Source organism: Oncorhynchus mykiss, chromosome 9 (genome assembly GCF_057628025.1).
Source record: "Oncorhynchus mykiss isolate SJ-2025 chromosome 9, ASM5762802v1, whole genome shotgun sequence".
Classification (NCBI taxonomy): Eukaryota; Metazoa; Chordata; class Actinopteri; order Salmoniformes; family Salmonidae; genus Oncorhynchus; species Oncorhynchus mykiss.
Window position 1 is genome coordinate 25,792,969 of NC_143030.1, and position 22,672 is coordinate 25,815,640.

The 22,672-nt window shown below is 43.8% G+C and overlaps 1 protein-coding gene across 7 annotated transcripts in view; it reads right to left on the bottom strand.

The window, feature by feature from the left end:
- Window positions 1-269: 269 nt before the first annotated feature.
- The window catches only part of LOC110531746 (synaptopodin 2a), a 57,757-nt gene continuing 35,354 nt past the window's right edge, over window positions 270-22,672 (bottom strand). The window contains exons 3-5 of one of the 7 annotated variants that reach the window (XM_090183831.1): window positions 20,534-21,297; window positions 15,665-18,738; window positions 270-4,308 (exon numbers count right to left, since the gene is read on the bottom strand). In XM_090183831.1, coding sequence (XP_090039957.1) covers window positions 3,631-4,308; window positions 15,665-18,738; window positions 20,534-21,297 — 4,516 coding nt within the window. In that variant the 3' untranslated portion in view covers window positions 270-3,630. Of the gene's footprint in view, window positions 4,309-12,501; window positions 18,739-19,473; window positions 19,873-19,893; window positions 20,311-20,533; window positions 21,298-22,672 lie in introns of those variants that run through there. The other 6 variants (XM_090183836.1, XM_021615138.3, XM_090183833.1 and 3 more) reach the window with 6 other exon arrangements.

The following is a 22,672-nucleotide window of genomic DNA, read 5'->3' on the forward strand; positions in this document are numbered from 1 at the left end:
TAGTTACACTTTGAATGGTGAATCAATACACCCAGTCACTATAAAGATACGAGCGTCCTTCCTAACTCAGTTGCCGGAGTTTAGTTTAGTTTATTAGGATCCCCATTAGGTACTTCACATGCAGCAACTACTCTTCCTGGGGTCCACATAAAGAGTACAAATACATGGCAAAGTACCCAACATCAATAGAAAATTGATGTTGGCCGCCAAACTATATATGCATGCTATGATTTTCTCACATCTGAGGTACAACACAACAATACAAATACTTAGTCAGTAGGCCAATGCTTTTTTATTTTCCAAAATGCCTCATACAGCTCAGAATAGTAGCCTACTGAAATCCAATGAAGAAATCAAAATCAACGAAAAGAACACTTTGAACTTCGGAATTATACAGTTCAAACAAACATTAGCTAATTGTTTGGACAGAAAGTGTTTGTGTAAAATAAACAAAAAAGAAAAACCATGAATACATCACTATCACTCAAACATATCATTGCTGATGCCACAAATACAGTGGGCATCTAAAATCACATGATAGAGAGATATTAGTGTTCACTCTGTGAGACAAGAATTTCAAATCTTGCAATAATAAGAGATGATACATGAACATTCAGAATTTGATCCATCGCATTCACACATACAGTTGGTAGGCCTGCTATGAAAAGGGATGAAAGAAATAAGTAACACAGACAAACGCATGTGATGTATCTCACAATTTCAACTTCATACACATCCATGACCAAATAATTAACATACAATCATTCATTTTCTACTTTATTATCTATTTGCTCGAAGCCTATTTCTCACCAGCCACGGACAACAGCAAATATCAAAGTCCAAGAACATAATTTCCATCCCTCACTCTATTCTCTCTAATGTGCCTGGTGTTAACACTGTTACATACCTGGAGATGATTTTTTCCAGGTGCCCACAGTGTAATCACTTGGATAAATATCTTGCAGGAGAAAGAATGTCATGTTAGATAAATTAGAGAGCATGATGCTCTCCCCTTCATTTCCTATATAGTTCACTACTTTTAACCAGAGCCCCCGATCTACCCTGGTCAAATGTAGTGCACTATATAGGGAATATGGTGCCATTTGGGACACAACCCTTGTTCTCTGCCACATGTTCATGTAGTACATAAAAGGCAGCCAGAGAAAATAATGAATTGATCTCTCTAAGTGGAGAGCTTACTTAATAACCTGTCTTCCCAACTTGCTGAGTTATAGATTTATCAATTTCCCAAGTTTTAAGCCTGGTTTAGACCCATAATGCATCAGCAGTATTTCTTCTCACTATGCAGTAAGTGTTGAAATCTTGGCCTTGATATATTTATGTAAAGTCTTCTAAAGGACTTACCTAAATATTTATGATTTATGCGGATGTTTGAGATGTGATTTATATCCCAGATCAGTATTCAGCCCTGTGTCCATAGCTCCTTGCTCTGGATGTAAAATGGTTTTCTTGGCTTTAATTGACTCCCTAAGCATTTCCCAGCATCATATTGACACATTTCGTTTGACAAGACATGCGAGTACACAAACACCACAAAAATCAGGATGCATTGTAAATACATCCACAGTTGAAGTTCAACATCATAAAACCATCAAACCTGACCCTTTTGTGTCTAACGCCACCAACCACTATCGTAGCACCTGTGTTTTGCTGTGTGTTTCTCACAGCTTTAGTGTCCTATCAACTAACGCTATCGTACTAGGTTTTAGCTTGTCGACGCACATTATTGTACTGCACCGCAATTTCACACTTGCCTTGTGTTGTGTTCATTGGTGAGAGTTGGTGATCTGTATGATGCACAGCAAACATAGCAGGTATACTTCCCACAGCATTCAAGGTCTTTGACACAAATATATACTTTTCAAAAATACAAACGCAACATGCAACAATTTCAAAGATTTTTTTATATTTTTTAAATAAATTCATTAGGCCCTAATCTATTGATTTCACATGACTGGGAATACAAATATTCATATTTTGGCCACTGACACAGTACCTTAAAAAAAGGTAGGGGCGTGGATCAGAAAACCAGTCACTATCTGGCGTGACCACCATTTGCCTTATGCAGTGCGACACATCTCCTTCGCATCAAGTTGATCAGGCTGTTGATTGTGGCCTGTGGAATATTGTACCACTCCACTTCAATGGCTGTGCTAAATTGTTGGATATCGGCAGGAACTGGAACACATCGATCCAGAGCATCCCAAACATGCTCAATGGGTGACATGTCTGGTGAGTATGCAGGCCATGGAAGAACTCAAATTTTCAGCTTCCAGGAATCATGTACCAATCCTTGTGACAAGAGGCCATGCATTATCATGCTGAAACTTAAGGTGATGGCGGCGGATGAATGGCACAGCAATGAGCCTCAGAATCTCGTCACGGTATCTCTGCATTTACATTGCCATCGATAAAATGCAATTGTGTTCGTTGTCTGCCCATGCCTGTCCATAACATAACCCCACCTCCACCATACGCCACTCTGTTCACAACGTTGACATCGGCAAACCACTCGCCTCCACAACGCCATACACGTAGTCTGCGGTTGTGAAGCCGGTTGGAAGTACTGACAAACTCTCTAAAATAATCTTGGAGGTGGCTTATGGTAGAGAGATTAACATCATATTATCTGGCAAAAACTCAGCATGCCAATTGCATGCTACATCAAACCTTGAGCCATCTGTGGCATTGTGTTGTGTGACAAAACTGCACATTTTCGAGTGGCCTTTTATTGTCCCCAGCACAAGATGCACCTGTGTAATAATCATGCTGTTTAATCAGCTTCTTGATATGCCACACCTGTCAGGTGGATGGATTATCTTGGCAAAGGAGAAATGCTCACTAAAATTTGAGATAAATAATATTTTTGTGCATATGAAACATTTCTGGGTTATTTTATTTCAGCTCATTAAACATGGAACCAACACTTCACATGTTGCGTTTATATTTTGTTCAGTGTACCTGTCCATTCATTACTCCTATCCTTTCATTTTTATACATGCCAATTACACATTCTGCCTTACAACATACTTTATGCCCATTACGTCCTCTTAAGAAATACTATTGGTTTCACTTACTTTGAATGCCACTATCGCCTCACAGTGTTGGACGAAATGAAAGCCTCTGAAGCAAAAAGAAGGGTGGAATTGCACCGTCAATCACTCATTGATTTTTGTCCAATGAAAACTTGATAAAGTTAAACTCAATAGTGGCCCATTTGCTAAAATAGAACCATCATTGACAGTGTCCCCAATACCAAAACATTTACTGGCTTAATCTGTCTGGCATTTATGCGTACTTGAATGCAATGCAACAGTCTGTCTCTCTCAACTAAATTCTGGTGCGGGAATGTCATCATCTGTATACTCCTAGCAGCATTCTCAGTGAAACCGAATAAGCAGATCTAAAACAGACCTCCCTCTTAAACTCTCTCCTATACACATCACAAACATAATAGCTAGCCCCTCACTCTCCTCAATCAATGTGTTATCCCATTGTCCCAAGTTTTATTTAATGGTGATATATATGGCCACAATTACCAGCTTCATCTGAATATCCTGGAGTTACTTTTTGGTCTTGTTATGAAGTAACCATCATGTTTGTCTGCCTCTAGCGTCTCCAGCTCCAGTTAGTGTGGTACACAGATCTGTAGCTCGGCTGCTGCTGGTCCCCGAGGGGCCTTCCGTACCCATGAATAGCCCCAGAGGGCCCGATGTTGGTCTCGGTCAGGGACCTCTGTGGCTGCCACTGTCTGGGCAGGGACCTGTAGCCAGTCGGACCAGCGGGGGCTGAGGCTATGCTCTTGGTCGGGGACAGGAACGGAGGCATAACTCTGCTGTAACCCCGACTCTGATCCTGGTTCTGACCCTGGCTCTGACCCTGGCTCTGACCCCAGCTCTGTCTCTTGTTCCATCTTTGGTTCGGGTTCCATACCTCAGTCTTCCTGGGAGGGTCGCCAGACACCCTAGCCTTCCACTCGGCAGGGGGCTCAGGGAGGAGCTTGCGCTGTGCAGCCGAGCGAACGTTGAAGGCGATGGCCTGCTGGAGGTTCTGAAAGGCGAAGGCCTCGTCAACCAGGCCCATGGGGTGGTGAGCTGCGGCCTCCCAGGGGGAAGGAGGCTTGTGACTCCTGTCCAGCCATGACGTCTGCCTCCCCGGGGGGGCCTGAGCAAACGAGGCCTGTACCAGGGGTTTGTATGAGGGAAAGGGGGATCCAGACGATGACCGGAGGCCCAGCGATGGTGCTTTGGCGGCGGGTGGGGACAGATTGTAGCTCCGGCCAAACTCCTGGAAAAGGGACATTCAGACATGTTTACTTCAGACAGAGGCAGATTTTGATATTCTTGTCTGTCTACTAGCAAATAGCAGAGTTTAACTTTGAAAATGTCTTCGACAAATTTTGAGAGCTTCCTTTGAGCATTTAAAATCCACATATAATCTCCAGTATGCTCTTCAATCTCATGCAGCACAATAACGTGTAACTATAAAACTTATGTTAGGTCATCTTTCAAGTAATATTTTTGATGTGGTATATTATTATTATTAAATCGAGAACCTAACTAAAGCAATTAGATGTTTAGAACCCCCATTAGTTATGTTAGAAATCATTTGTTTGTGTTCTCTTGAGTAAATGGAAATAACACAGCATTAGTCTTACATCATATGAGGAGTATTTTGGTAACCAGAATCTTTTAGGAGTTAAGATTCATGCTGCAATGTTCTAAAAGAAGAAAGAGGACGACTACTCAAGGAGGCTACTTCACCATTTTCTATTGTCTCAATTCCAACACCTAGACGGTCTTTGGATTTCTCAGAACAATTGGCTTATGAGTATGTGTTTCCATTGAAAGTCACATTTAGCTTATTTAAATTGGATCTGACTGGCTTTGTGGATTACATGCTTCACTTTTAAGGTATCTCAATGAGTCAGCAAATCTCCCCAATGGCTGTTATCTTGTGCCTCTCGTTGTATCAAAGACCAGGGTCCTTTTAAGTCCCTATTAGAATGCCTGCACAGGCGGAGGAAATGTGTCGAGTGGGCAATGCTGGCAGCGTCTCTTGTATGATCCAAACAGTCTTCCTGTAATTTAAACCGCTCAGATGGGAGTGTGCTGCCATCTGGTGAATATGTGTAAAAACAGCCAATAAGATCAGCTCCTATAGAAACTTGTGAATAATGTGAATAATTTTAGGGCGAAATTCAAGAATAACTTGTTTAGTCAAGATATCCTGTAAGCTGTAAGAGGAATCCAAGATCCAGCTGTCTTTGTGATCCAGCTGTCATTATTTGGACTGGGACACAAATGAATGGGCTTAACTAGATTAGTAGACAATGTAAGCTCATATTTAATTCTAAGAATGATGTTAAAGAGGATTTGTACGGCCTCCCGAGTGGCGCAGCGGTCTAAGGCATTGCAGTGCTTGGGGTGTCACTCCAGAACCGGGTTCAATCCCAGGCTGTGTCACAGCCGGCTGTGACCGGGAGATCCATAAGGTAGTGCACAATTGGCCCAGTGTCGTCTGGGTTCGGGAGGGTTTGGCCAGACGGAATTTCCTTGTCCCATCGCACTCCTTGTGGAGGACCAGGCGCCAGCAAGCTGACTTCGGTTGCCAGCTGGACGGTGTTTCCTCCGACACATTGGTGTGGCTGGCTTTTGTAATTTTGTAATGATTTTTACCACTGTTCAGAGAAATTAGTAATTGAAGTTGTTGGGTTTATGACTCATACTGATATTACCAGGTACTGACCACTAGATTGTGTTGATCCTGAAATTAGGTGACTATTTTTTATAGTTCACCCAAATTACATATTAGTTTTCTTGTAAGCAGTCAATGAACCAGGTATGACAGCAACCCATGCTTTGGTTTTGTTTACATGGCCACTGTTTCAAATGCTAACTTTTTAGCATTTGTGTCACAAATCCAATGCAACTCAATTGTACCTATATTTTCACACTTCCTGTATCAACAAATGTATTGTGTAACTCAATGATGTTACTTATAGATGATTTGAAAATGAAGTGTGAAAGGGCTAATATAGGTACTATTGACTTGAGTTGGATTTGTGCCACAAATGCTGAAAAGTTAGCTTTTTAAACAGTGGCCAAGTAAACAAAACCAAAGCATGGGTTGCTGTCATACTTTTTCCATCGACTGGTTAACGGGTAACCAATATGTGTTTTGTGATTTGAGTGAACTAACCCTTTAACAATAGGGGGAGGGGGGCTTCTTTAAAAATCACCTAATAGCAGGAACAGCACCATCTAGTGGTCAGAACCTGGCAATATCAGGATATCAGGATATAGGATATATATCAGGATATAGGGTAGGACATAAACCCTAATTTCATAAACCCTAATTTCTCTGAACAGGTAAAAAAAAACTCACCAAATTTACTGACAATATATTGCTCAGAAGGAAGGAAGGCCCCAAAAATTGTCAAAGACTCCAGTCACCCAAGTCATAGACAGTTCTCTCTGCTACCGCACGGCAAGTGGTACTGTAGCACCAAGTCTAGGTCCAAAAGGTTCCTTAACAGCTTCTACCCCCAAGCCATAAGACTGCTGAACAATTAATCAAATGGCCACCTGGACTATTTACATAGTTTATTTAGCTAATATTGTCTTAACTCTATTTCTTGAACTGCATTGTTGGTTAAGGGCTTGTAAGTAAGCTTTTCACGGTCTTTATTTATTCATTTTATTTAACCTTTATTTTACTAGGCAAGTCAGTTAAGAACAAATTCTTATTCACAATGACGGCCTGCCAAAAGGCAAAAGGCCTCCTGTGGGGACGAGGGCCTGGGATTAAAATAAACGAATAAAAACAATATAAATATAGGACAAAACACACATCACAGCAGGAGAGGCAAAACAACACTACATAAAGAGAGACCTAAGACAACAACAAAGCAAGGCAGCAACACATGACAACACAGCATGGTAGCAACACAACATAACAACAACATGGTACGAACACAACACGGTAGCAGCACAAAACATGGTGCAAACATTATTGGGCACAGTCAACAGCACAAAGGTCAAGAAGGTAGAGACAACAATACATCACACAAAGCATACACAACTGTCAGTAAGAGTGTCCGTGATTAAGAATGAATGAAGATGATTGAGATAAAACTGTCCAGTTTGAGTGTTTGTTGCAGCTCGTTCCAGTTGCTAGCTGCAGCGAACTGAAAAGAGGAGCGACCCAGGGATGTGTGTGCTTTGGTGACCTTTAACAGAATGTGACTCGCAGAACGGGTGTTGAATGTGGAGGATGAGGGCTGCAGTAGATATCTCAGATAGGGGGGAGTGAGGCCTAAGAGGGTTTTAAAAATAAGCAAAAACCAGTGGGTATACAGAAGATGACCAGTTTACAGAGGAGTATAGAGTGCAGTGATGTGTCCATACCCGAGAGAATACTATAGACATCAAGAAAGCCAGTCAGTTGATTATTGACAAGTTTTCCCAACACATTTGAAAAACAGGGCAAAATAGAAATAGGTCTAATACAGTTAGGATCAGCTTGATCTCCCCTTTTAAATAAAGGACGAACTGTGGCTGCCTTCCAAGCAATGGAACCTCCCCAGAGAGGAGAGACAGGTAATAAAGGTCAGAGATAGGCTTGGCAATTAAAGGGGCAGCAACCTTAAATAAGAAAGGATCTAAACCATCTGATCCAGATGTTTTTTTGGGGTCAAGTTTAAGGAGCTCCTTTAGCACCCCGGACTCAGTGACTGCCTGCAGGTAGAAACTTTGTAGCGAGACAGGGGAAAAACAGGGAGAAGCATCGGGGATGGTCGGATTAGAAGGGGTGGGAGAGAGGAAATGGTGGACGGGAAAGGAGGCATGGCTGAGTCAAATAGGAATCCTGACTTAATAAAGTGGTGATTAAAGAGCTCAGCCATGTACTTCTTGTCAGTAACAACCACATCATCATCATCATTAAGGGACATGGGCAGTTGTGAGGAGGAAGGTTTATTCTCCAGGTTTTTAACTGTTTTCCAGAATTTCTTGAAGTTAGTCCCATAGAGAGAGAACTGCTCCTTAAAGTAACTAACTTTGTCCTTCCGGATAGCATGAGTGCACTTATTTCTAATTTGCCTGAACGATAGCCAGTCAGCTTGAGTAGGCTTGTGCCAAGCCTTTCGCCAAATGCAACTCTTGTGGTGTAGTAACTCTGCAAGATTACGGTAAGGTCTACCTACACCTGTTGTATTCGGCACATGTGACAAATAGAATTTGATTTGATTTGATAGAAACAATACTCCAAGCTGCAGCTCCATACTACCTTTCAAACATAGAGAATCGATACTATATACTCGTTGTTTGGGTTGGATTGGTGTGGGGATCCGTGTATGGCTTTTGCCCACTTATTTGGATTCCTCATGTCTTACTCAATAGCTAGGTTTCCATCCAATTGGCAACAGATTTTTATGTGAATTTTCTAAAATCCGCATAAAGCAAATATGAGCATTTTCCCACCAGTGGTGTTTCCACCAAACGGACTTGTTGTGGATAAAAAATCAGTGCCTGATGACATAGTGCACACAATGTAATTTTTTGCTTAAGTTTTCATGTACTGAAAAAAAATAAAAAATTCAGTGTGTTTCCAAAGCATTTTCAACTCCCCCGATAGTTTTTCCAGAAAAACTGTTGCATTAAATAGCAAATGTGCCTACTCTGGTCTTGGCACATGAGCTCTAACCAACAATTCGCAGATACAATGTGGGTAGGCTAGTCTACAGGATGAGATTATTATGGATTCTTATTTGTCAAACTGCAGTCAATCATCGATCATCGTGTCACCAGAATCTTACTCTCTATATTTATTGGAAAGGAGCATCAAGATCACCGTGCACTTCACCACCCTGTGAAGTTCATCATAAGTTATTTCATCTGTAGCCTAGTAAAGTGCATGGTTTCCTGAGTGGTAGTGGGAGGACCACACACCATTTCATCACGACTCCAAGTTAACTTTGATATGATGGTTATTATACTGAACAAAAATGGCCCTCAGAATCTCGTCACAGTGTTTTTGTTCAATCAAATTGCCATCGATAAAATGCAATTGTGTTCATTGTCCGTAGCTTATTCCTGCCCATACTGCCAAATTCTCTAAAATGACATTGGAGGCGAATAAATGGTAAAGAAATAAACATTTAATTCTCTGGCAACAGCTCAGCATGCCAATTGCACACTCCCCCAAAGCTTGATACATCTGTGGCATTGTGTTGTGTGACAAAACTGCACATTAGGGGCAGCAGGTAGCCTAGTGGTTAGAGCATTGGGCCAGTAACCGAAACATTACTAGATCGAATCCCCGAGCTGACAAGGTAAAGTAGCACGCTGAGAGTCAGGAAGCAAGTTCAGGGAGGGAGTGTTTTAATAAACACAACACAAAATAAGAAACACGAACAACACACAGACATAACACAGGAACAGAAACAATAACATCTGGGGAAGGAACCTGTGTAATGAGTGACAAATATAGGGAATGGAAGCAGGGAGGTGATGGAATCCAGGTGAGTTGGATGAGGCGCGTAACGATGGTGACAGGTGTGCGCCATAACTAGCAGCCTGGTGACCTAGAGGCCAGAGAGGGAGCACATGTGACAACAAGGCAGTTAACCCACTGTTCCCCAGTAGGCCGTCATTGTAAATACGAATTTGTTCTTAACTGACTTGCCTAGTTAAATAAACATTTAAAAAAATTAAAGAGTGGCCCTTTATTGTCACAGAAAAAGGTGCACCTGTGTAATGATTATGCTGTTTAATCAGCTTCTTGATATGCCACACCTGTCAGGTAGATGGATTATCTTGGCAAATGAGAAATGCTCACGAACAGGGATGTAAACAAATTTGATCAATACATTTTTTGTGCATATAGAACATTTCTGGGATTTTTTACAATACAAATTTGATCAATTCATTTTTTGTGCATATAGAACATTTCTGGGATTTTTTATTTCAGCTCATGAAACATGGGACCAACACTTTACATGTTGCGTTTATATTTTGGTTCAGTGTATGTCAATATTTGCACATAAAGGCATTTCCACTGCCATTTCTCGCATAATTAATTATAACGACACAAAAAGATCCCACCATGTCGAATTAACAAATGATCTCCATCACAGCTGTTGATTTTTTTTATACGGTATGACTTTACTCGCATAAAAACAGTGGATAGAAATGTGGTTATTGTTAGAATTTTTGTTGGGTCCAAATTGGATGTTAGGTACTATAGTTATTGAATATTACATGAGTCCTATAAATTGAAATTGCCAATTTGGGTGCAATCAGTTAGCTTAATGTCTCAGAGATCAATTATATTTCAACAAAATATGGTTTCCGGAATGCCTATCTTATCTGTTCCTAACTACAGAAACGATTTCAGAACAACCCGAGATGGTGGGTGTCATGGCTTGCTGAAATGACATGGAATGACCCAGTAGGAGATTGAGAGATTTTGAAAATGATTGGAAAAATGGAAAAAGAAATATCCCACTGTTGTGGCGTGTTCTATTTAACTTTTCTATCTGTTTTCCATTGCTAACCCATAGCTTAAATTTACTTATTCATAATGTATCAAAACTGTATATGAACAGAATGACGGTTGTTAAATGTAGGTAGGATATGAATAAATCAAATCAAATTGTATTTGTCACATTTGCCGAATGTGTGTGTGTGGGGGGGGGGGCATGAACTAATCACTGATTCCCAGCCACAGCCAGGGGCGCTTGGGTGTCTGCCTTGGGTTGGAGGGGGTGACGGTAGGGGATGGAAGGTCAAACTTAGATGGGCACCATTGAGTCTGGCTCTACCACACCATTGGGGAGTCCAGTTAGCATTGCGTGTCACCGTTAGGAATTTGATGATGTCATGGCAACTGGGGCCATTGGAGAAAGAGTTTCCTGGTCTGTCGTGATAGTGCTACAAATGGATTTGATATTTTCTATGTTTTCCACTTGGCTCCTACGTCACTGGTTTATAAGCAAGCGCTGTCTGTTACTACCTGTTGACTACCTCAGATGAAAAATACTGAGATGAGGGCATTTGTTGGCAAAGACAATGTGTGAACAACACATTTTGGGGTCTTGTCTCATTTAATCTACCAGGAAACACGTTGTGCATCAACAAATGCATTTCTGTTCATTCTAGAACTCTCCCATTCCCTAGCTATAAGCCAGCCAGTTTTAGTCTTGATTGTGACTTTCCCGTAACTCATACAGAGGTCTATACAATCATTAAAATGGACAAGCAAGTAGAACACATTTTACATTTCAAGTCTAGTCATCTAGCAGACCGTCTTATCCAGAGCGATTTACAGAAGCAATTGTGGTTAAGTGCCTTGCTCAAGGGCACAACGACAGATTGTTCACCTAGTCGTCACTGGGATTCGAACCAGCAACTTTTCAACCAACACTCTTAAGTGTTAGACTAGCTGCCATCCATCTAAATAAGTATTCCTTAGCATGCATAAAATACATAAATCTACATGAGATTAAGAAGCAGGTGTAGCCAACAGGCCAGGACAGGACTCTTCTAGTCAGGTCATTCAAGTAGGGATCAAATTTCCACCCGATATAGCCTGTTGCTGCAGCCTGCTCTGGGCACCGATTGATATTAAGACTCCCTCTAAACAGATGACATCCCCTTGACAACCCCTCTAACATGGATCCCAAAACGACGTGATGATGCAAGACTGACGGGTAAACACTTAGGTCACAGCTTGCTCATCCTCCAATCTTATCCAAAGAGGTCACTCCAAGCTCCAATTCGATGAGGTCGTCAAAGATCAAAATACCCTTGATGCAGAATCAGTGACCATGCGTTCAGGGATGGGAATGTGCCTTTTGAGCACTTTCCTAGCATTCTAGATAACTCTGGAGTTTGGGTGAGGAACATATCCGATTTCTAAGCAGGGTCAGCTGGCTGGTTACAAGGCTTTTATAGAAGGCGAGCTATTATTGGAAAGTGGTTGGCTATCCATTGAATTTACAATAATAAAACCCAGTGGTAACAGTGGTAGCTATATCCACTCTGACAAAATCATGTTGGCTATGCCAATAAACATGTCAGTTGTTTAGAAGGTGACATGGATTACCTGCACAAGTTTCTTCTCCTCTGTTCTAGTTGTCTCTATGTTCTCAAAGTCCCTTCGGCTGTGATTATTGAAAGTATGATTTGTATTTTGCTATGACTGAAAATAGTCCAAGATGTGTTGCAGTTTTGTAAATCTAAACCTACAATCCATTCGTTGTCACATTTGAGTAAAGAAGTAACAAAACAATGAATACATATTTTAATTGTGTGGGTGTGGTCATTTGTTTTGTACAGAAAATAGGGTGAAGTGGTGACAAGGTGGGGACAATGTTGTGCCAAGCATAAGGAAGTTATAGAGGAAAAGTAAAGAGTAACAAACAGAACGGGATATAAACAATGCATGCAGAACAGACCAACCAAGGAAACGCAAACAGAAGGATGAAATACATTTTAATTGCACCGATGTGAATCTTACAGAAAGTGCACTATGGAGAAGAAACACACAAAAGAAAATGAAAAAGAAACAACTTGAAGAACGAAAGGAAGCAGTCCTATACGAAATTATACCTTTAACATTTCAGGGCGGTTTCATCCTAGCTCACCTATTTTCTGTAATTGTGCTTATTTAAATATCCCTTTAATGATGTTTGTTTTTGGCATTATGTAAAATCAAAGAGCAGGTGGACAGAAACATAGAAAAAGGATGCAAAGCTGAAATCAGAAAAGTGAGAAAAGACAATCATTTGTAGGCCAAAGCTAGAGAGGTAGTGCGTGACTGCCATTCGTGTAGGTGAAATACAAGCCGACTAACCCTCCCAAACCAACAGCTCTCACTACACACAAACATATAATCTGTGACATTGGGACAGTTTAAATGTAGGAACCTAACATGACGCAACAGCTGGTAAAAAGTTTAAAATAAAACCAAACCATTCAAGTAGGGTCTTTGGAAGACGCTGAAGGAAATTGTACACGATCTACATCCTACATTCGTCCAAGTACATTCCACCTCTCAGAGATGGGGGCCAGACACACACACACACACACACACACCCTTTAAACCCCCCATGCTCCTTTCAGACCCCTCTTTCAAAGTCACTAAGATCTCTTCTAGCCATGGTAGCCAAAATAATGGGCAACTGGGCATTTTTATACATGACCTTATGCATGATGAGATGAACATTTCTTAATGAACTTAGGAACGACACCTGTGTGGAAGCACATGCTTTCAATATACTTTCTATCTCTAGTTTACTCGTGTTTCCTTTATTTTGGCAGTTACCTATACACTTCCATAAAATACAATACATTAACTTTTTGCAATGTAATTTATGAATATTTTCCTGTGAACATTATTTCGGCAGGTTTCCTATTCATTATAGCATATGAGCATTATATATCCACCAAATCGAAATAATTTCACTATACATACAAAACATACATATCCTCCTAAGATCCAGGAATTAATTTTCGTCCTCTCTAATGGACATTCGTTTTTGGTCCGTATCTCTTAGGCCATACATGCCACTGTGGTAGATCCTGTTGTACCTTTGAGAGGACATTCTGGGCTTTCCAATGATAACATGTGTGGGGGTGTCACCTTGATCATTTTTTTCTTTATGGTTCTCCAAAATGCCTACCATCACAATTAGCACATTTCATAGTAAGTGTCTGCAATTGTATAATTATCATTTTTGTGAGTTTGATATTCAAATGGTTTCTAATAGGTAAATATCTCAGGAATAGTTTGGTGAGTTTTAGAGCAATGTAATCATATGTGCCATTAAATAAGAGCTAAACAATGTTCTTTACCTACTACCCCCACTTACTGTAACTGTTCATATGTTTTCATATTTACTATCAACCCAGTCCTAATGGCCACTACAGTGAACATCCTTTGACATGTTTTTTTTCTTCACCCCAAAAACTTAATAAACTTAATAAAAAATGTATAAATGATCTAAATCTGGGTCTCAGGAGAATATGTCAAATAAAGTCAGACAGTTCTCAAACTTGTCTCTAAATATATTTCAACTGACCAGTCCTGGTCTCCCTTACCATGTTTTAAACCTCTTTAGTCACTACTAATCATTTAGTCTTCTCTTTGTCATCAAGCTCAATTTTGACAAACCATTATTGCACATCTTAACAGCTAACAAATACACTGTTGATATTGCAGAAGAGATTCTCAAAATTAGCACTCGCTCAGGCACCTCCTTAGTACTCATCACCAACATTTTCTTAAATCACCTTTCAATCTACTCTCATTTCCATTTTTTTCCTCAGCAATAAACACTCACCTGTTCACATTCTGTCAATGCCTGCTCACAGACTCCGATGAATCAACACTGATTCACATCATAAGTCCATTGAATGCATTTCATGGCTTTCCTGAAAATCTACATTTTATCATTTTTGTTGGCTCGGGTAAATAATAAGCTATACCAATATCATATACTTCATGTTCAATGTGTTTTGCATTGCATTAATGCTAAGAAACAAACTTTGAAAAGCTTTGCTTAGCTGGTGGAAAACTACATCTGAACTTTATGATATTTGACATTCTAAAATGTGTCATATTGTGACATCATTTAAAAAAATATGTTGGCTGTAAAATATTTAGAAAAGCCATCTTAAAAGCCTTCTATGAATATATTGCATTTGTATGAATGTCTATTTTAACTAGATCTTATGTTGTTTCAAGCAAATATCACTTAGTCATCCTATCAAATTCACTCTTTCTCCACAGGTGCTGGCTTCCATACCTGGGCTGAACTCTTTTTGGCCATGAACCTGGGCTTTGGAGCGTTGCTGCCCCCAGAGATGGACTCAGGCTTTGCCGCTATTGGAAAGCTGGGGACCACATAGGTACTGGGGGGTAGTGGCTGGTAGGGGGCTTGGGGTGCTGCTTGGTAAGGGGGGCTATGGGCTGGCTGATATGGACCTTGGGGGGTCGGTTGGTAGGAAGAGTTTGGAGCTTGGGGCTGGGGATGGTGCTGGGGTAGATAAGGGGCTGGAGGGGCTTGTTGGTAAAGGGGATTATATGGTTGTTGGTAAGGGCCAGCAGGAGCTTGCTGGTAGGGGTTATTAGGTGGCTGGTAAGCATTAAGTGGGACTTGGTGGTAGGGACTATCGTGCATGTGTGGTTGAGGGGGCATCCCATAGGGCTGCTGGGACTGCTGTGGATAGGCAGAATTCATTGGTCCAGCCGGCTGGACAGGGGAAAGTTGCTCATAACTGATTGGTTGGTTTTGGTTTTGGTTTGGAGGGACTGGGGCAGGGGCTGGGGCAGGCTTTGGTGCAGCGGCCTTGGCAGCCTCGGCAGCCTCCACTGCTGGGCCATATGTAAAAAGGGAGGCATTGAGCTGATACGGCTGATGTTTCATGACATCTATAACAGCAAGGGGTTTGCAGGCAGGTTTGCCTTTCCCTGTCTTGGCTTTGGCCGCAGGGCTAGATGGAGGGGGTTGCTTAATCGCCCCTGGTGGGTAGGACGGGGACTGTATGGGGTTGTAATTTGATGTAGGGGGAGCTCTGCAATTGGGTGAATATTTCCACGAATGAGGTACGGAGGGAGAGGGCGATGTGGACCTTGCCTTGTTTTCCTGCGCAGTGGCGGCCTGGGCTTGCTGGGCTGCCTGTGCAGTGGCTGCCAGCACAGTGTCCGAATCCACTACATACTTCTCCATACGAGACTGCCTCTTGGCGAACAAATCAGCTCCTTTCCCTGTAACAGCCGGCATCGACAAAGCTGAGCCCATGCCTCGCACTGGTACCAACACGCTGGCCATTGGATTGATGAGGGGTGACGATGACCTTTCTCCAAGCGTGTAAGAATTCATTCGCTGTGGGCGAGGTGGAGGAATAGAACGGGGAGCATTTTGTGGCGCATTCCCAGGTTTCGGAGAAGGTTGAGCCACTCTGTCCATCGGGGTCTGGGTATTTACTGGGGCTTGCTGTGGTTGTGGGGCCCAGGTACTTGTGTGTGTCTGAGGCTGTACCTGAGCCGGGGCCCATGCATTCATAGGTGGCTGTGGGGGTGTCTGCTGTGGAGGTGGCTGTTGCCAGCATTGCTGGGATGGGGATTGGGTTGGAGTTTTTTGGGCCCAATGTGAATGTGGCTGGACCTGATTCTGATCTGGAGTCCAGGCATTAATGGGTAGCTGTGCTTGAGCCTGAGCCTGAGCAGGTGCTTGAGCCTGAGCAGGTGCTTGGGACCATGTATTCATATGGGGTTGGGGCTGAGCTGTAGGTTGGGGTTGGGCTGATTGGGCCCAAGGTGGCAGTGGTGGCTGGGCCTGGCTCTGTGGTGGTGTCCATGCATTCATTGGAGGCTGAGGTGATGACACCCAAGGTGGCTGAGGCTGGGCCTGGGCCTGGGCCTGGGGCCAAGCCTGTTGTGGAGTCTGAGGTTGTTGACTCCATGGTGGCTGGGGCTGTTGCTGTACATGTTCTTGAGGCTGAACCCAAGGTGGCTGGGGCTGTTGCTGAACTTGTTCTTGAGGCTGAGCCCATGGTGGCTGGGGCTGTTGCTGAACTTGTTCTTGAGGCTGAACCCATGGTGGCTGGGCCTGTGCTTGTTCTTGAGGCTGAGTCCATGGTGGCTGGGGCTGTTGCTGAACTTGTTCTTGAGGCTGAGCCCAAGGTGGCTGGGGCTGTTGCTGTACTTGTTCTTGAGGCTGAACCCATGGTGGCTGGGCCTGTGCTTGTTCTTGAGGCTGAGTCCATGGTGGCTGGGGCTGTTGCTGAACTTGTTCTTGAGGCTGAGCCCAAGGTGACTGGGGCTGTTGCTGTACTTGTTCTTGAGGCTGAACCCATGGTGGTTGGACCTGTGCTTGCTCTTGAGGTTGAGCCCATTGGGGCTGGGCAGCCCAATAATTAATTGGTGGCTGAGGCTGAGCTTGAGGCTGAGGAGGAGGAGGTTGGGGAGTCACCCAAGGGAGCTGTGGTGGGGACTGACTTGGAGCTGGAGCTTGGGGCTTCATTTCAGCAGGTGTCCAAGTACTCACGGGTGGCTGCAGTTGTGGCTGCTGTTGTGCCTGTGTTTGTGGTGGAGCCTTAGAACTCACTTGAGGCTCGGGTTGTGAATGAGGCTGAGGTGGAGAAGGTCCATTTCTTCCCCAGGCTGGCGCTTGCTGGGGCTGCTGCTCTGCCTGGGACCCTGGGGGACTCCATGTGTGTTTTTCTGGAGAGGGGGTGTTGGCAGGAACTTCCTGGGGTGCAAGAGGGGGGGAGGGTTCTGGGGCCGGTACAGGGGTTGGATCCAGTTCTGGAGCAGGGGCAGACTCCGGCTCAGAGGCTGTAGCAGGTGCGGGGACACTATTTTCAGCATGCAGTGGCAACTCCTGGTTGGCCAGCTCAGGCTGAGGGGACCAAGGTGGAGAGTTGGGATTAATGATGGGCTTGGGAGCGACTGGTGGAGGCGTCTTATGTTTGACCCTTGGTGACTGGAGAAAGTTGCAAGCCTCAGCCCCCAAGCTAAGGTAGTCCTCTTCCGTAGCTGACTCGAAATCCAACTTCTTGTCACTCCTGTTGAGGAGATTCATAAGCTCCGGGTTGGGTGGAACTTTGGGAGCCTGTTTGAAATTGAACATTGGCTTGCCCTTGAATCTGTTTCTTGTGTCCTGCAAGATCCCAGACTTAATAGCCGGCGTTGAAATGCGCTCGTCGCGCGAGGCAATCTGCTCCCCCTGACTCATCGCTTCTTGGTTGTTCCCACTCATTGGGGTAAGAAATGGGACGGGCACCTGGTTTTGTACCGAGAAGGGTTGGGGGGTTCGATTGCTCATGGAACTCTGCATTTCATTGCTTTGGTGGTTGGCGACGCCATTCATGTTAGATGAGTACTGTTGAATTTGCTGCTGCTGGTGGTACTGCTGCTGCTCGTACTGTTGTTGCTGCTGGTATTGCTTCTGCTGGTTGTATTGCTGCTGCTCGTACTGTTGTTGCTGCTGGTATTGCTGCTGCTGCTGGTATTGCTGCTGCTGCTGGTGCTGTTGCTGCTCGTAATACTGCTGTTCTTGGAACTGCTGATACTGTTGCTGCTGCTTCTGGTGCACGTTCACGTCCATGTAGGCCTGGCTCTCTGTGGTGGCCTGCATGTACGAGCGCTCCTCCATCTGCTGGTAGGCTGCATGCTTCTCCACCTCTTGCACTCCCTCCACAGGAATCCCCTGGCGCCTCATCTCCTCATGTTCGGCAGCGATCTCGTCCATGCGCTGGCGGCGCTGGGAAAACATCGTGGCCCCCTTGCCCGTGGTGTTGGGCAGTTGCTCCATCTCCTCTCCGGAATTGAGCTTGCGCTCGATATTGAGTAGTCCCGTGTCCCAGTCGCAGGTTATCACTCTGCCTCCACCATGGGCATTAGTAATGAAGTCGTCGTCAAGCTCTGAATCGCTGGTGGTGGCTAAGAGGGTAAATTTGATCGCTCGGGGGTCTTTTTCCTCGTAGTCTTCCTCGCTGTCGTCTTCCTCGTACTCTGGTTCGCTCTCACCAGTGCCGTAGCTGACGAGTGTGTACTTCTTGGCCCTCTGTCGATGCCTCTTGAACATCAACACCCCCTTGTTGTTGGGGTTGGGAGCGTCAGCGTTCAGAAGAATAGCAATGCGCTTACATTTAGACTTGGCCTCCTTCACCTGCTTGTCTGACAGGCTCTCACTGCGCCTGAGCCCTGAAAAATAGAGAGAGGGAGAGAGATAGCGAGGGAGGGAGGAAGAGAGAGGGTAGAGGGAGAGACGAGGGATATTTCAAATGGTTGCTTCTTGTGGCCTATTTAATTGAACTGCATATAATGGTTATTAATAGCTTGGGTCTAATTGAGACGACCACAAATCATTCCATTTGGATGAACATCCATCGGAAAATGTTTTCCACACCAAGTTACACTGTTTTCAGATACCAGCAGGCCTGCAATGCAGCCACATTTTCAAAAGTCTTATGATAATCTTGAATACACCTTAACACTGCATGTCCACCCTAATGACATTGTGAAAACATATCTTAATACATTAAAGCAACCACTCACTAATTACTTCCACTGATATTTCACTCATATAAACAATCACTGTTTAAATGGCAGACACGAAAAATAGCAGAAATTCTGACAAACTGCAAATTTAAATCACACCATGCTATTAGATAGTACATTAAAAGCAGTGTTAAATATTATAGCAGACAATTGTATTCACCCCATTATATTGAAAACAGGAATCTTTTTTTCAAGCAAAACACATTTGTGGAAATCCCTCAAATGACATAAATGCAAACAATAACCTACACATTTCCATAAACATACATAATAGCTAAATCTAATCCATTCATTCACTCATTCATTCAATATTTTCCTGGTCCTGATCTTATACTTGGATATCTATAGCCCAACAAAAAGTCCTTTAAAGCCCTTTACCTCAGTGCCGATACTTATCACAGATTTGATCATTCAATCTCCAAAATCTCTATTAAATCAACACAAAAAGCAATTACCTAATTCTCTGACCAACTGTCTAATATCCTCCTAGTTTGTTCCCCGATAATACACGATATTAACAAAGCTGTGAAAGCCTATTCAAATGGGTGGTCCCCATAGTTTGAGCCAATGGCAGAGCATAGAAGAGATGAAATGAATTAAAAATAGTCTGTGGGACGGGAGTGCATTCACCAGCACCCAAGCACCTTTCCCACTCCTTATCTGTAAGTCCACTCTCGGATCTGTCACCTAAACCTGAGGCGACGACAGTCATGTCCACACACTCTTTCACAGCACCAACCCTGCACACACATACACAAACATAAAAAGCTGTGATTTAAAAAAAGTACCCATCCTTACATTTTTATTTCTCTCAGTACGACTAACCTCAAGGTGGAGGAAGACTGGGAGTAGTGAGCGAAGCTCGCTTTACGGCTCGGGCTAAGACATACGGTTTTAAAGGATCGGGTAACGGGCTAGTGCAGCACATGCTGGTGTCAGTCAAAGAGCACTTCTGCAGGCATCATCAATGCGCTGGCATTCAATTAAATGTCATACTTATCGCCCTGAAAGAGACATCCTCATCAAGCCACTATTCTAAGCTAGAGGAAAACATTTATATATTTTTTAAAAACATGATCATTCTCTATCTCTACCCATTATATTGCCACAATCCTGCCCTCAGTGATCTTGGATACTACAAACTGGATACTATTCAGGCTTGAACTGGACCTCTCTGCTTCAGTCCAAACAAAACCCCTCCCAAGTAAGAAAGAGCATCTACTATTTTGGGGCCACATTTTTGTGTGCAACAGGGCACCGGGCTAAGGAATGCACACATGCCTCCCAGAGTTGAGTTGACAAATGCAGTTCACAGCAGTGCTACAGTATGTCAGTCTGCTATTAGTCTGTGCACCCTATAAGACAACAGTAATTTGACCCTCATAAATACACACACAAAGCAGGACTAATAGCAGGGAAACAGGCATAGAGTACTCACTGGCGTGCCTGGCCCGGTGCTTGTTGGGTTTCCCAAGGTCCTTCTCCGAATCCGAGTCTGGCTCCTCTGCCGGCTCGGCACCCTCTTTGGGAATTCCGAAGGAGACAGTGAAGGAGGCAGGAGCTCCCTGGCTTTGCCCTGCTCCTTCCTCCCTGGGGGCTCCACCAACATTTCCACTGGCCCCACAGGCACCCTCCCCCTCTACCAGACATGGAGAACCCCTTCCGGCTGCGGGATGCTGCAGGGTGATCTCCACAACTCCATGCTGACTTAGGGGCTCCCTAGCTGGGCCACAGACGTAGAGCGAGTGGGTGGTGGTATGGAGGAGGGCCTTGTTCTGGAGGGCCTCTCTTGCCTGGATCTCCCCCTCTATTCCAAGAGCACTCCCCAGGGAGGTGCAGACAGGATCCTCCAGGGTGTGTTCAGAGAGGGACAACTGGAGCTCCACCATTGCCCCTGGGGAGAAACCCCCTCCCTGGGGTCCTACTCGACCTCCGTACCCTCCCCCTCCGAGTAACTGGGACTCTGGGCCGCAGAGCTGGGTACGGACCAGATGGGTCCCTCTGGCGGCCTCCGTGTCACTCTCCGTCTCCCCATAGTAGGTCTCATCCTGGGACTCAGCGATGTAGAGCTCTCTGGGTGGTTGGGGCCTGCAAAGGGACAGGATGCGGAGGTTGGTGCTTTCCAAAGCCTCACCAGAGGACTCCCTTGTGCCAAAGTAGGTCTCCTCTGAATTAAATGCCTCGGGGGTTAGTGCACAGCATCTGTATGAGCAGGGGGGGTGGAGAGTTAGGAGCATAACACATCATACAATAGTTCAATGAAAATCACTTTGAATTTACAAGTGTTTAGACTGTGCATAATAAGAGTATGGTCATTTGGTTTGAAATGGGATAGATAGATAGATAATATGTCTCAGTTTCCTTTTCCCTTGAAGACACAGGCAAAAGGTTATCTGGGGACTGGCATAAAACATCTAATTTAAAAAAAAAAACATGTTTTTTGATCTCATGGTTTGATTACCTGGATTTTCAATATGTAATATTGTTGAATATTGTACTGCGCACCAGAGCACTTGACGTTTGTGTTAACTAAAGCCATCTCACCACTGGCCCCTCAAGTGGTCACCATAATCACGCAAACTCAATCTCTGTCCCTCATGTTAAATGACTGGAGTGAAGCACTGAAGTGGAAGGTAATCACATTTCAATTGGGCCCCACTTCATTTCCCCTTTCAGCGTCATAGAGAAATGCAGTATGTCGTTGTGTCACTACAATTATTGCATTGGAGTCAATTAGAACCTAGCAACCAAAAGGGAAGGGGGTGAGAGGTGTGACCAAGCATATTTAATTAAGTGATAATGCCCTCGAAGCCGGTGTTTGGAGGATATATTGGCACGTACTAATGCCAAAATAATACACAAAACAGGCTCTGCCCCACCTGCCCTGAATTTTATTTTATTTATTTTTATTTCACCATTATTTAACCAGGTAGGCTCGTTGAGAACAAGTTCTCATTTACAACCGAGACCTGGCCAAGATAAAGCAAAGCAGTGCGACACAAACAACAACACAGAGTTACACATGGAATAAACAAACATACAGTCAATAATACAATAGAAAGAGTCTATATACAGTGTGTGCAAATGAGGAAGGATAAGGGAGGTAAGGCAATAAATAGGCCATAGCGGCAAAATAATGACAATTTAGCAATTAAACACTGGAGTGATAGATGTGCAGAAGATGAGTGTGCAAGTAGAGATACTGGGGTGCAAAGGAGGAAAATAAATAAAATAAATAACAGTATGGGGATGAGGTAGTTGGATGGGCTATTTACGGATGGGCTATTTACAGATGGGCTATGTACAAGTGCAGTGATCTGTGAGCTGCTCTGACAGCCGGTGCTTAAAATTAGAGAGGGAGATATGAGTCTCCAGCGTCAGTGATTTTTGCAGTTCGTTCCAGTCATTGGCAGCAGAGAACTAGAAACAAAGGTGCCAAAGAAGGAATTGGCTTTGGGGGTGACCAGTGAAATATACCTGCTGGAGCACGTGCTACGGGTGGGTGCTGCTATGGTGACCAGTGAGCTGAGATAACACTCTACTCAAAGCATCCAACACTCTACTCAGCAAATTGGAT